Raw genomic sequence first — 15262 nt, forward strand, 5'->3', positions numbered from 1 at the left:
AACAAATGAAAACTGGTTGCTGCGTAAGCGTTTGCGAAATGTGTGATTCACATGATTAACGATCCGGTCCTATGTTGTGGTCGATCTATCAGCCTAAGATTGCTGGGGCTGGTTTAATAAATTAAAACTAAAGATTTGTGTTTGAAGTATATGATTCGCATGAAGTTAAAAAGTGCTAGAAGTTTTCAAAACGATTGATCTAATAAAGAAAGAATGTGGCAATGAATCATTACGTACTTGTACAGCTTTGTCTGGCTCCAACCGTATTATCTTTCATCATCCCATTTCGCTGAATAAGGAAAGAAAACAGTATGTACGCTTCTGTTCTTTAGCGGCCAATTGGTTGCAGCCGGGAAATGATTGTTGATAATCTTCTTTGTCCCCATGGCAAATCTCATCCGCTTGCTCGTTTTGTGAGGAAGAAATATAATCTTTCGAAGCGACAAAAGCATAAACACACGCGATGTGGTATTTCCATAGGAATTACTCAGAGACGCTCCATAACAATGCAAATCAAACCATGCCTTGCCAGAACAGCAAACCGTTGCTTACCGAATTTATGACGCTGTTGGTTAAATGGGAATATTTGGGCATTTAATTAAACAATATCAACTACTCTTGCAGATAACAGTGTACTTCACATCCGTCCAGATAAATACGAGCCAGATCAGATCAATGCTTCATCGGGCGGATCAAATTGCATCATCTGGCGCCCAGCACAACGAAATCCAGAACCGGCCAAATTTGATTGTTACCAGTAAACCTTTATGACTAGCAGTCTGTTTTGTTTGTTTTCATTAGCGACTTAACTAAATTTAGTGCAGAATTAGTTTCGCTTGAAGATTTTTTTTTTATTCAATAAGAACGGCCAGGCCGTATTGCTTTCGCTTGAAGATTACTGTACAGACAAAAGTAATCTTAAATGCCCGTCAGTCGTACGGAAAAGAATCCTTCGGCACTTCTTTAATTCACCAACAAATATAATAAATCCCCGACTGCAAGTTCATAAACGGCATCAAAATGTTCAACCGGCTACGAATGCGCAAGGAGAAGCCGTCGAAATCGGAAACGATTTCCACGACCAACACCACCGTCATACAGGATGCTGCAAAGGACAATAAAAAGCTAATCCTGGACAATAGCCGCTGGGAGGCAAGTTTGTTTGAGAGTGCATGACATTTTTACAACTACATTTTTGGAATTGAAATGACAATGTTTGGCTTTCCTTGCGATTAAAATTGATATTGCTGTATGCCACGGCCACTTAATATCATCTTTATAATCTTTTTTGTTTTGTTTCACTTACAGAGACGCCTCCAGAAGGAACTGATGTCTTTAATAAAGGAACCCCCGCCAGGCGTGTCGGTGGATGAGGAAAGTGTCAGCCAAAACCTAACCCAGTAAGTATGGCATTCTGCCGATAGTGTTTTACACCCTCACGAGATGATGATAACAAATGTAACTTCGTTTTGTTCCAGGTGGATAATAAACATAGACGGTGTGGAAGGAACACTGTACGAGGGTGAACATTTTCAGTTGCTATTCAAATTCAACAACAAATATCCGTTCGATTCGCCGGAGGTAAGTATCTGCGTTTTGCGATGATCGCCGAACCGCTCGCTTTTATGCTACCCGTTTCGTTTTAGGTTACTTTTATAGGCTCAAATATACCCATTCACCCGCACGTCTACTCGAATGGTCACATATGTCTTTCGATCCTAACGGATGACTGGTAAGTGGAGAGTAAAACTGGTTAATCATACTGCCGATAGTGATGTTTCTCACTTCTACTAACCGTAGGTCGCCAGCGTTGTCAGTACAATCAGTGTGTCTTAGTATATCATCGATGTTGAGCAGCTGTCGAGAGAAAAGACGACCACCAGACAATGGTATATACGTGAAGACATGTAACAAAAATCCCAAGAAAACTAAATGGTGGTACCACGGTAAGCTAGACATCACTGACAATGGACCCGCTTGGAGAAACGGTAACGATGTATGGTTTCCATATTTCACAGATGATTCCGTGTAGGAAGGCGCCAGGCGTGAGGCGTGTAGGAAGGAAGTGGCATAAATGACGCAACGACTGGAGGTTGACAGGGAGTTCCGATGTAGCCGATTCTAATACTGAGTTTGGTTGTATTTTTCCGCACACTCCCACTTAAAAACACGTCAAAAAACCCAACCAGTCGTCTATTCTGTATCTTGAATGTGGTTATAATTTGATTTGAGAGCACTGTAGGTAAATTTTCTTCATTATATTCTCGTTCACTGGAGCGTAGCGCAGATGTAGAGTGAGTACAGTTTTTACCATGATTCTCCTCTGGTTTGTAAGAGATTTGTAACATATGTCGGGAATAATACCATTGCGATCGTCCCCCCAAAAAGCTTACCAGCAGCTTATTAAGGAATAAAGCGCTTAAAAATCCAAGCTGTCGATACAAACAATACTGTTGCTTTACGGATTACCGACTGGTGCAGCTGGTAAATATTGAGTTATGTTTATTCTCTATGACTTTACTTCTGACGTGCAACAGTTTCAGATAATAGTAAGCCTCAATGCAAAGCTGTGTCCTTTCCGCGATCGATGCTTTCGTTTGCTCCCACCTATATAAGCTAAAGTAGTAGAGAGTGTGGAATAGGACAAGAAACAAACTATTCAATCGGTCTTAACAAGTCCGACCGACGAAAAAGTGATATGAAGTGAAAGATGCAAAAAAAACACACACACACGCAAACAAAAACCTTACATAAACAGCACGACTGCACGATATAAGTAGGGTTAGCGCAAGAGCAAAACAGCAAACAAAAAATCGATCAGATGTAGTCTGTTTAACGCCGTAGTATTGGTAGCATAATATTCCTGCGAATGCTTAAATATTATTTTGATTTATTTATTATTACTTTCCTATTTGTGGCACATCTGGTTCGAAAGATAATGCCACGTCTCTTGTCAAATAAGAGAACAAAGAAACCAGTCAATAATCTTAGGCTTAACAATAATTTTAGTTCATACTTAGTGTTACGAGCGGAAGCGATCCTTCGCACACGAAAGAGAGTGGAATCCGTTGAAACCATAATTCTATAAGCGAAGGCGCGTGCAAAAGGCTTTTATAGCTGGCAGCAGTTTTATTAATACCGTCCGTCCCAGTGTGTCTGGGAAAGCGGACCCGTATATGTTACGCCTAAGGATGAAAAGCCTTTTTGAAAGCAGAAAATGCAGAAGAAAAAAACAAAACAGTTTAAAACAACAAAAAACAACCCGTTTTGATGATTGTGTTCAAGTTTGGTTTCTGTCACGGGAGGGTTTCGCCACGAAGCAAAGCAAACTATATATAAACAAAACAAATAAACAGATGAATAGTTGCCGGAGTAAACTAAGAACGTTTAGATAAAACAAAACAAATGCAAATACACCAAATATCAAAATTAATCTGCAAACATTCCTTCTAGCTCTCACCAGTAGACAGCTGGCACGAAAAAGAAAAAGATAACAAAAGCATACTTGAGCATAAATGCAAAAATAACGAATACGAGGAAAAACAAAACAAATGGCTAAATGATAGCGTCGTTGTGTTTTAATTTTACTTACCGGGCGTATGAGGTGACGAGGTTAGACACGTAGCATGTAGTATGAAATAAATGATTAAATTAAACATGTGCCAGCGGTGTGAGCGTGTGTATGTATGTGGGCGCGCGCGTCTTCTCGGTCGACCAGCGTATGTGCGTATGTATGTGTGTGTATGTGGAAAAGCTAAGCTTAGAAACAGGAGGATGGATAGCAGGTATGGTTTTCTTTTTGGATGCTAGACACCGAGACGCGCATTACATTCTCTGGTACGTAAACGCATTCGAAGTGCCATGAGAATGTTTGCTGCGCGAAATCAGCAACCCCATTCGAACGGGATGTGTAGAAGAAAAATGGTACGAAATAAATGTGACGTGAAAGTAAATAGTCATTCGCCAGTACCGCTTGATGGAAATATCCAAAATCGTGGTGAATGGAAAGAAAGATGTTTCTCATAAGGGTCCATAAGGGTCCCCCTTCTGTATACGACATTTGTATTTGATAAATAACGTTCGATTGAATCTTATATCAAGGGATAGAAAAAGCATGGTAATACTTCGTAAGAGATATACTATCATAGAATACACTAAAGTAGTGCAGGTTTAATCTACGACGGATAAGTCCGATAATTGCTATGACTCTGGTAACACGAGAATCTTCTAGTGGCTCTTTAGATCAGTTTGCATCACCAAACTAGAGCTTCCAAGAAGGGTGGACGACTCTGGTCGATATGCAGGAAATGGTGACATTCAGTGAATTTCTTACCTATGGTGGATTCAACTTTGACAATTATCTATTTTGAAAACTCCTCTTATTGGGATACAAAATCGATGTCTGTTGTTATCTAAGCTGCTGGATCAATTGGAACTTGCAGCCCATGCAGTTTCTATGCAGAATTCGCCAAATTGGACTCTGCGAGAATTTCTGAAGTTTGTATGCTTTGCACTGAAGAAACGCAATTCAAAAATTGATAGGACATCCGGAGATTCTCCCGTTCGGAATGAAAGGAGGACAGTTCCTGCTACTATGTGAAATACTTGATTTTCGAATATAATTGATTTCCTCTATGGCTATGATTTCGAAATCGGATGATAAAGGAAAGAATTTACAGAATTTTCAAGCATCCTCCATTTAGCTGGAGAGTCGTATCATTTTTTCTATTGTTTCGTTTTTATTTCATTATTTATTCATTATTTATTGTGTACCTCCTGTACATTAAAACTTAACTATAAATAATAACTTCATTCGCTACAATCGTTCTTCGTACACTGTTTCATCGTTATCCTCATCACTGTGATGCTCTTCCACCTCTATCCGTTCGACGATTTCGTTAAATTTAACGTTTTTCGGTTCGCTGACCGTTTCCTGAGCCGATGTTCCGAAAATGGCAGCACCATACTCGTCTTCTTCATCCAACCGGTCGGTTAAAGATCGTGCCAGCCGGTTGTTGTCCATGTTGGTATCTTCGGACTCTGCCAAAATGTGTAGTACAAAGTGTTATATTCTTACATGCTTAATGTCACCTTCTTCATCTCACCACTTCTTCACGTACCTTGCATCGTAATACCGACAATGTTGATCGATATTTTCCGATCGTCGATCATCTCCGGATCAGCGATCGGGTTCTTCTTGCCGCCTGACGTAGCTGGACTTGATGGTGGAGTAGTGTCAAAGTCGTTTTCAAGCTGCACTATATCAGAGGGGTTGCTCTCGGTTCCTTTCGATAATGGTCTCACGTACCGTAGGTATAGTATAGTGATAACGGTTAAGCTGATGAGAAGCAGTCCTCCCAGCACCGAAGTCGAAGCTATTAGGCCACTGTTACTGGAGCGACCCATTAAGTCTTCCGGACAGTTGGGTGTCGAAGGACAGGAAGGATCCGTACTATTGCCATAGCAAACGGCATTATTGAACGAAGTTATTGCTGAGGCTGCAATGCTAGGGAAGACGGCCCTTATAGCGCTGCAAATTGAATTACAATCAGTTTTACAAAAATACGTTAAAACTAATCATCTTTTTTTTCTAACAGTATTGCTTACTTTCGTATGTCGTCCGTGTTCAGCAGCTGATTGTCGTCGTTCAGAGCGTAAACAACCAAACGCATAGTACTTGTCGAGGCTCCTATATCGCGTGCAGCCGCAGAACGGCTAACGCGAACACTTGTGGTCTCTGTTTCTGGAATATAAGCTTGACGAAGTACCTTCAGGTGGAAATCACGCTGAACATTTACTTGCTCGACTATATCCTGTACGGTGTCTTCGTCGGCTGTTGTTACCGTTACAAACGCTATGTGATTCTCATTAAGCCGATGTACAGCCAGCTCAAATTGACTAATTCGTCCGTCTAGGGCGCCGTCCCGATCCGTAGCCAGTACCGTTAGCTCAATGCGATTCGAGTCTCGCAGAGCATCTTTCGTCGGTTCAATCGTGCCAGTTTCGGGGTTTATCATAAAGTGCACATTCTCACTCAAGCTGTATCTTATTTTCGCATTCAAACCTTCGTCCGCATCAGTAGTTTTGACAGTTATCAACCCAGAGAGCATCAGCCGGTTCGCTAAGGATGGTTCGGGAAACCCAAGATGTACTGCGTTTCCCGATAAGATTGTTGGTTCTACGAAGACGGGATCGTTGTCGTTAATGTCATCCACGACTATGGTCACAATTGTGACATCGGACGCGTAGTTAATTGTGTCCGTTTCAATGAGCGATCGTTTCACCAGTGATCGTCGATCGCGTTCACGTGCTTCGTCCGTCTCGAGACAATTCAACCGCATCACCAGTTTGAACTGTGGTATTTGCATATCTCCGAACAACTCTTCATCTTCCCGATCGAAACTTCTTGAACCGAGCCAGTTTGTTACCGGATCGATGTAAAAGTAAGGCTGTTGGTTATCAGTGGGATATTCACTGACCAGTTCGTACGTACAAGATGGGTTTAACTGTGCAGACAAAATGGACGAATACGGTCGCTCTTCTTCCAGATGCTGCACTATCAGTAGTTGATCGACGGTGGATTGCTTATCACCTTCGGTACACTCGAACCGATTCAGTACATCTAGCCAAACCTTTGCCGTGGCCTTCTTGCCTGCTGCTGGGTTCGTCGCGTGCACTAGGAACTGATACACGTTCGGTATGATTGGATTAGCAATCATTAGCAGTCCTTCGCGTGTTATAGTGAGTTGCGATTGTAAGTAACCTGAAGGCAGACATTGAGAGTATCGTGAATATAAGTCTACATATGCCATTCATTTGCAATTTCAACTTCAATCATAATTTATAGTGCGATTTATGGTTAAAATTCTAAAGTTCCTTTTCCACTTCAGTATTTAATAGAATATGTTAAGTATAGATAGTATAGCCTATCAAAAAACTCTCTAATGTTTGTGTCTAAGCGTCTAAGCGAGATAGGAAATATAATCCTTTTCAATGTTTAAAATAGTTTAGTCTTAGTTTTAAACGAAATAAATACAACAGTGCACGTAAATGCAATATAAACGATACTCACCGTCCTCTACGTCTAAGCTATGCTGAATTACGGCCGTTGGGTCCTTCGCTGTAGCGGTCACTGAACCAACTGGACCGGTAGTATCGCTCCGTAATTGAAATCGGAAATTGCCATACGCAAATACAGGCACATCGTCCTGGACGCCGCCTGTTGTGCAGTTATAGCAACTGGAACAGTCAACCACCGGTGGTAAGGGAATGCAAGGTGCTGCAATCAAGTGAAGGCAAAAATGATTAGAAAACGAGCTTGGTAGAGTACTGGCAAAATACAGCTCTTACTTCCTTCGGGAACCATAAGCGTTACTGAGCACGTACTCCAGATGTCATCAGAAGCTTTGGCTAACAGCACAAGTCGTACCATCTCCAGACCCTGAAAGTCACTAGCCGAAATTGAGCGGGAAAGCTTCAGCTGGATGCTTCGACCGTTCTGTTCCAGCGACAGAAAATCAACATTGGACTCGATCACCGACACAAGCATTCCGTTTGAGTAGCTGGCTTGCGTTATCTCTATCGCATCGGCCAACGATAAGCGGAGATCCTCACCGAAAGAACCGGTGTAGATGTGTTTGGAAAACTGAGGCACTGGAAGCTGACGATTAATCATCACGATGGAGTCGACTGCACTACCGGTCGGGTTTTTAAGCGTAACTCTGAATTTGAAAGTGGTTCTGGACTGCTGTTCGTCGGGAATCGATTCCTTTAGACTAAATTTAAACAAATCGTCAACTAACGATGCGTCAAACAGCTGATAGTCATCCCCGACTAGATTCCACTGATAGCCCGGTACCGTGCTGTCGGCCACTATCCTCAATTCTGACCCCTCCAAAAACTGCACCTCACGTTCACCGGCCGCAATGTACCCGTGGGCCGAAGATTGGGCAAATTGCGGTTGCCGCAGCTGTTCAATCTCTACTGTAACAAATGATGTAGACGTTTCGCTGCCAGGATTTGTAGCTTGCACGTACACGCTTAGATAGTGCTTCGATACTAACTCGTCCCAGTTGAGGGAATCGTCTCGAATCTTCAGATCTATCGTGGGCCCATCTCTGGAGATGGTAAACAGTCCAGCATCAGTTCCGCCCATACCTATCTCCGTGTTTTCCGAGAATGTACCACTGCTCAGTAGGATTGCGTCTTGCAGCATTAACTCGCTAGTACCCTGCACGATACTACCGTTGTACAGCAGCTTCGAAAAGGTTGGAATAATGATATCGTCCAGCTTGATGGTGATCACAATGGTAGCCGCATCATCCGCACTGTACGCATTGTTGACGGTTAGTATGAAGCTTAACATATCGCGACCCTCGATGACGCTCGGTGCGATGCCATCCTTGAGCGACACTTTAAACTTGTTGTCATCCACCAGCACCACATCGAACAGACTGGCATCGCCATCGGCAGCAGTGTACTGAAACGTGGACATGATCGTCCCCGGTAGTACGGTGATCGTATCCGCCGCAGAAAACATAACCTCCTTCGCACCTTCTTGCAGCGAACCGCGGTAGATGGATTTCGTGAAGGAGGGTGTGATTGCGGGAAGATTCTCTACATCGATCACGATCGTACATTGCGTCGTTTCGGAACCGGGATTTACAGCTTCTAGCTGCAGCTGATAGTAGACGTTCGATCTCACCTGGTCCCACTTCACGTCGGACTTCAGAAGAATATCGACTGTGTTGCGATCCTCCGATATCTTCACATCAAAGAGATTGTCGGCATCAACGATAGTGAAGGTGGTTGTTTCCTTAACGCTCCCGCTTTCCCAGGCAACCGGAACACCTGCAAAGTCGACGGTGGTTGTTCCTTCGCTAATTTTACCATGAAACGAGCTACTCGTAAAGGTGGGCTTTACTTCGCGTACTATTTTCACCGAACAGGTTACGGTTGCTGGTTGGCTAGCACCTGCATTAGTCGCAACGACTATGAATCCAATCTCGGAGCGTGCTTTTAACTGGTCCTTGGACACTTCGTCGCGCAAAAAGAAACTCAAACTCTGGTCGGCCGCTACCAAGTACCGCACCAGTGCGCTATCGTGTCCCTCTATTTTGTACTCTGTGTTGGTTGCGATGGTTGGCGGCGAAAGAGCTATTTTTTGGCTGAATGTTATATCCTTTGAGTCCTCTTTAACCTCGCCGGCATAAAAGAGTTCGGGAAACTGTGGAGCACTGACACGATCAATATCCACGAGTATGGTAGCGAATCCGGATGCCTGCTCGGGGTTAGTACACTCTACGACAAGCTCGAAACGACTGACACCATTGACGGACGCTGCATCTAATTCCTTCGCCAACTGTATTGTGACAATCCCCTGCTGCAGCTTCACATCGAACAGCTCACTATTGCCGTTACGTATGGTAACCGTGGCCTCGTCCACGTAACTGCCACGCTCTAAATTAATCTGTTCAAACGGAACAAGCTTCAGGTCTACATCGATGCTGGACTTGTAGAGTGGTTTCTCGAAACGGGGAATTTTCACCAAAGAATGCTTTACGTACACTATCACCGGTACAGCCATGCTGGCTGACAGCTGGGGGTTGGTGGCTTTCAAGCTAAACTGAAAGTGATCACGACTTTCAAACTCTTCGTCGCTCAACGGTGTCTTCAGCTGTATGCGTACACCATTCGTAACCGGTACTAAATGTTCCAGCGAGAAAAAACTCGCATCTTCACCTTCTAGCGCGTACAGGACGCCTGCATCAGTGGATTCCGCCGTCAGTTTAGCTACCATCTCTTGTACCAATTGTTTCGTCTCATCAATCACACCATCGTAGATCAGTCGCTCGAAAGCTGGGACCGGTGTTCGAATGATGTCAACCGCAACGAAACAGTAAACCGTTTCCGAATTAGGATTGCTGGCTTCCACCGTGAACGAAAGCCTCCCGATGCCTTGCAACATTTCTCGCGTGACATTTCCGTGGAGGTAAAGTTGGAACACGTTCCGTGGAAAATATTCCTGAATGCCGAAGAAGTGCCGATCATCCACAACGCTTAGTTTGGTGTCGGTTGTGATGGATTCCAGCACAAGCTCCACGTTCGGAAGGCTTACCGTGAGCGTTTTCTCATTCAACTCACCCTCCAGGAAGGGTTTGGTAAATTGAGGTAGAACGACCGGTGTGCGCAGTACCTTGAAGATGACTACAGCGTGAGTTACCTCTTCGCCGTCCAGTTTCGCCACGATGGAAAGCATGATGTAGCTTTTGTCTGTCAATTTGTCCGGCGTAATATTGTTCGATGTTATGGTGATTGTGCCGCTAGTGCCAGCGTTAATCGTGAACAGCGAAGTATCTCCCGCGTAGCTATACTCCAAACCTGCCATAAAACTGTCCGGTGATATTCGAACCGTAGGCACGTTTAGTACACCAGCTTCCGTAACCGTACCTTCGTATACCAACTGTTCGAAATGTGGATCTTTGAGGTTAGCTTTGTCCACCGATAGAACTATCAGCGCTTCCCCCGTACCGACATCTGCTTTGTCCGCTTGCACAGTTACCAGGAAGAAATTCTTCTCCTTCAACACCGAGTCGGACAGTAAGCTTGAAGGTGCGACAGTAGCTTGATTGTTAGCGAACGTCACGGTGAAATATTGAGCATCCTCTCCTGTCAGTTGTACGCGGACGCTACTATCACTGGTGGACGGAATAAGTTTGATGCTATCGATTTGAATCACTTTGCTAAGATCGATGGTACCGCTGTATAGAGATGCTTCGAAAGTGGGCACAACTTGCGGGTCAGTTGAAAGTTCCACTACTAATGCCGTCCGGCCTACGTTTTCCGCTCCCGAGCGAGTGGCCGAGATGGTAAGAGCAAGTAGTTTCTTTTCCGCATCGATTGAGGTGCCTGACCGTAGCGTTACGGTGGCACTGCTGCTATCTGTGGCAGGTGTAATGGTGAAATAACTCACATCCTCTCCGGAGGATTCGAAGCGCACGCTAGAATCGTATGTCCCCGGCAGAAGGTTGATACGAACGGGTGTGAAGAGATCGCCAATTTTGAAGGCTGTTTTGTAGAGATTTTGTTCGAACTCCGGTGGTGGTATAAACACAATCACTGGATCACCCTGTATGTTTAGGGTTGCTTGCGATGTCCTCGGAGGGTTGCCAGCATCCTAAAACCGCACAAATTGATGCGTTTTACTAACATTGACTTCTGAGCAGATAGTGTTGTGATAGTTCGCTACTGAGCTAATTCGAATAATTAGATCATCTAAGTGAACAAGTACGAGAGCTGACGGAAATGGGAAAGTTTCTCAATAATCATTTCAGATACCAAACGATTATATCACAGAGGTTCCCATGTGTTATCTTCCAACCTCCATGATTACGATCACCACCTCTATCGATAAGATCTCTTGATATTCAAAATGATAGAACTGACAACTCCTAATTGTTTTTGATGCATGGAGTTTTGAACGAATGGAATCTTTGGATGATTATCGTTACCATACTTACCACCGCACTAATCTGCAAGGCGATCGGAGGTTCTATCTTCGTCAGCGTTTGTTTCGTTATCAGATGGGCTATAAACTCCGTACGCGACGAACCGTTCGCTGTTTTCACGGTGAAGTAATTATTTTCCTCGATCGAAAATGTTACCGTATTTTTTGTGATATCATAATCATTCGCCACAATCCCATTGCCCTGAAAAGATTGCAATATTTGTAATGACTCAACCCTCCTCAAATGTACTATTAGATGATAAAGTAACCTTACATCGGCAATAAACTGTTGTATGTTGAACTCCCTTGGCAGTGGCAGCGGTATCGCTATGTCGTACGTCTGTTGGTCAAATAGTGGAGCGTGATTGTTCTCCTCCTTGATCGCCTGCCGGAACGTCATAGTGCGCTCGGAACCCGACGCACAGATGAAGATGACATTGTTTAGGAAGAACAGTGTATCCTCTTGCTTTTCGTAGTTCGCAAACTGTTGATTCGTTCTGATGGTGAGCTTTCCGTTCTCGAGCACAGCATCAATGTACACCGGCAGGTCAGGTGACAGCGCGTTCACTATCGACACCGAGTTGACGTTGGACACGTCATGTTGGGCCAGTGTGTAGCCTGCACCGACGGTGGCCGAAATTTCCGGCCCAATAGGAAACGGCCCGCCGAAGCTGAGTGTGGGCGATGAGCATTCTGTATATGATGGAGAAATAGCAGTGTTGGTGGTAAGGCCTGTATTGAGTTTTGTGTTGTACAGCACATTGGATAGTCGGTAACAGATCGAAAGTTATAATGGAGCCATCAGTGAAGCTCTTTGGTTCCACTCAAAGATTTCTCTCTGTACATCTTAGGACAAACATAGGTAATATGTCAAAGTACTAGACTATATTTCTGTGAATCGTGGATAAACTCCAGGCCAACATGGTTTTATGCCAGGAAGGACTGGACTGTTACCAATCTGTTACAGATCGTTTCTTCCACAATCAATTGTATGGATCGAGGACTCCAGACTGATGCCATGTATACGGATTTTTCCGCGGCTTTCGATTGTACTCTATAGCATTATTTGCTACTAGCGAAATAAAAAAAAACTCCCTCAAGGAAGTGTCTCTAGTGTCCTTTTTGTTTTTCTTGCTGTCTGTAGTTGATGTTTCCTGTGTCCTTCCCACCTCAACGCTGGCGACTATCCAATACCAGGTCGTGATGACTGTTCGTCTATCCAAGCAGTCTACTTAGACTGTTTTTGTCATTGGTCATCATTTGTCCCGTTAACCTATTCACTGCAATTATAACCTCAACTCTGTCCAGTTATGTCGTGTCGTGACCCCCTTATGTGTGACTCTCGATTGTAAACTAACTTACAATGCCCACTTCATAGCCATTGTAAAGAAAGCTTTTAAAGTGTTGGTCTGAGTCAATGACATCAGAGATCCGATCTGTTTGAAGGCGCTCTTTTGCTGTTTAGTCCGTACTCCTCTAGAATATGCATGTATTGTTTGGAATCCTGCAGCTATAGTTTGGACTACGGCAATTTGAGCAAGTGCAGAGATATTTCACGGGGACAATTTTTCGACAAAATCGACGCATTCTGGGTTTCAATTTTGACTCAATGCCCTCATACGACGTGCGATGCCAAATGATTGGTCTAGAATCTTTGGAGAATAGACGGGACCGTGCTCAAGCAATTTTTATTGGCAGGCTGCTTCTGGGCGTCAGTGATGTGCATTTACTCCTTTCTCGGGTTCTTCTCCACGTCCTACGATCCCGATCTTTTCTCTCTGATCTTGCAAGGCGCACTTGATACGGCTCTAATGACCAGTTTCTTGTTTGGTTTAGGCGCTTCAACAACCTGTTTTACCTTTTCGATTTCAACCTTTCCTTGACTGCTATCCCTTCCGGCTCCCGTCCTACTAACATAAGCTTACGTTAGGCATCTCATAGTATTTAATTTACTTTTGGATTTAATCCTTTGGGCGGACAATTTTAAGCATTAAATACAAACACAAATACAAATCATCGTACTATATAGCAGAAGCTCATCTAAACGCAAAAAAATCTTAGCCTAGTAGCAAACACCACAGGACTTGATAATAACTGATGAACAGATGAGTGGTAACAGTTCAAATTGTCGTATTTACGATAAACGACGACGACGAGGATTTTAGTTAAACAGAGCGTACTTACGTACAGTCACTTGAGCTGTGGTTCTCGAGAAAAGCCCCGAGGATCTTGATGAGCTTTCGTTGCAAAAGTTCATCTATAGATATCTACACAACATTCATGCAGTTAGATAACTTGTAGTGTAATGGATAACTAAAGACGTTTTTAGTTACTTGCTACACCATTGGATCGATGATAATCCAAGAATTTAACTCTTAAACTGACATGACTGTTAAGCAGATTGATCAACATCCTTATGTTAACTGTATGTTTTCTATGTCGATTAGCATAGAACAGAGGTCTACAAGCTATAGCTTTCGAGAACCACTAGTGCGGCCCATGCACATCTCCTACGCCAACTCTCCTTTATTCCATCCATTCGAAAGCAATTCGTGTTTCAAAGACTTCACCATTAAGTGACTTGCTCTCCAAATATCACAATGGTGCATCGTGATATCCACGTAATGCCTTCAACATTGCTAACAAGGGAAGTCACTTCAAGATACTTAATGATCGACTTATTGATCGATCTCTCTTATAAGGTCTTATATTTCCGGGAAAGTAGGATCGCTTGTGTCTATTGGTTTAATGACGAAGGATTGATACAGCAAACCGATTATCTATTAGCGTCACATTTTGTCTGATAAGTAAGTGAGTTATATCGCTTCTTGTCCCAAGTGCGCTGAAATCTATATCTAATGATAATATAGAACACGGATGTAGATTTCAGCGTAACTCTACGATTGAGCAGTATGAAGTAATATTGCGCTGAATAACGTGATAACAGCAACGTACAATACAGTGCTATCAAATATTCAACCTGATAACACTAATTTAATTGGACTCGATTGTGGTGATATCTTGCAAAAAAAAAACCCCCAAAAACGATGTACTTTGAAACTCCCACACAAGTGAATCAAGCCTGATTTGGAATCCATGGTAATAATTGTGCACTTAAGCTTCTGACCATTATGTTGCTACAATTTGTTGAAGCTTATGGTGGCACCCTTGCCGCTGCAACGATGAATCAAACGTGTAATTCACAGTGATGTGGGGTTTTGCTCTCTATATCTGCACCACTCACAGCTGACACTCAGCGAGACGGACACATTGGGCAATCCATCAAAAAACAGGCCCACGGCCCACCTGGTGTGGTTTTTGGGCGAAGACGTTTTAATAGACGTGTTTTAACAGGCAATCAACAAATGGGCGATGATTGTAGCTGTCACTCTGATAGTATCTACCATCACCGGGCGCTTTGCTTTGTCGGGTCTAGCTGCTTCCATTCTCACCGCAAATGAGGTTGTTTTGTGTGTATGTGCGTCTTTGTTTCGCTTTGACATCTTACAGTAACACCGCCGATCACTTTCTTTTTACGCTAGTACACGCTTTAAACTAGAACACCGATTCTACGGATTTCGTCTAAGCCTTCGTAAGCACTAAAGCACCTGTAGCACCTTCATTGAGCACGTTTAAGATTTCGCACGCAAAACTCGATTGCTCACCTTGCGCACTGACGGTGGTGGACACGAGCACCAAACCAATAATCACGATTAATGGTCGCCTTCTTAAGGCATCCTCCATCACTCTACCCAT

At 43.5% G+C, this 15262-nt stretch overlaps 2 protein-coding genes across 2 annotated transcripts; one reads left to right on the forward strand and one right to left on the reverse strand.

Moving 5' to 3' along the window:
• Positions 1-1020: 1020 nt before the first annotated feature.
• LOC128712701 (ubiquitin-conjugating enzyme E2 W) lies at positions 1021-2032 on the forward strand. The gene is made up of 6 exons (XM_053807587.1): positions 1021-1152; positions 1309-1400; positions 1479-1581; positions 1647-1732; positions 1801-1946; positions 2019-2032. Exons 1-6 carry the CDS (start codon positions 1021-1023, stop codon positions 2030-2032), a joined length of 573 nt encoding a protein of 190 aa, XP_053663562.1.
• Positions 2033-4816: 2784 nt separating this feature from the next.
• On the reverse strand, positions 4817-15262 carry LOC128714520 (uncharacterized). Its single transcript, XM_053809395.1, has 8 exons — positions 15172-15262; positions 11781-12199; positions 11520-11708; positions 7351-11176; positions 7073-7279; positions 5608-6763; positions 5121-5530; positions 4817-5040 (listed from the first exon to the last, which is right to left on the reverse strand). The coding sequence occupies exons 1-8, from the start codon at positions 15260-15262 to the stop codon at positions 4817-4819; spliced, it is 6522 nt and encodes a 2173-aa protein (XP_053665370.1).

This window comes from Anopheles marshallii, chromosome 3 (assembly GCF_943734725.1).
Source record: "Anopheles marshallii chromosome 3, idAnoMarsDA_429_01, whole genome shotgun sequence".
Lineage (NCBI taxonomy): Eukaryota > Metazoa > Arthropoda > Insecta > Diptera > Culicidae > Anopheles > Anopheles marshallii.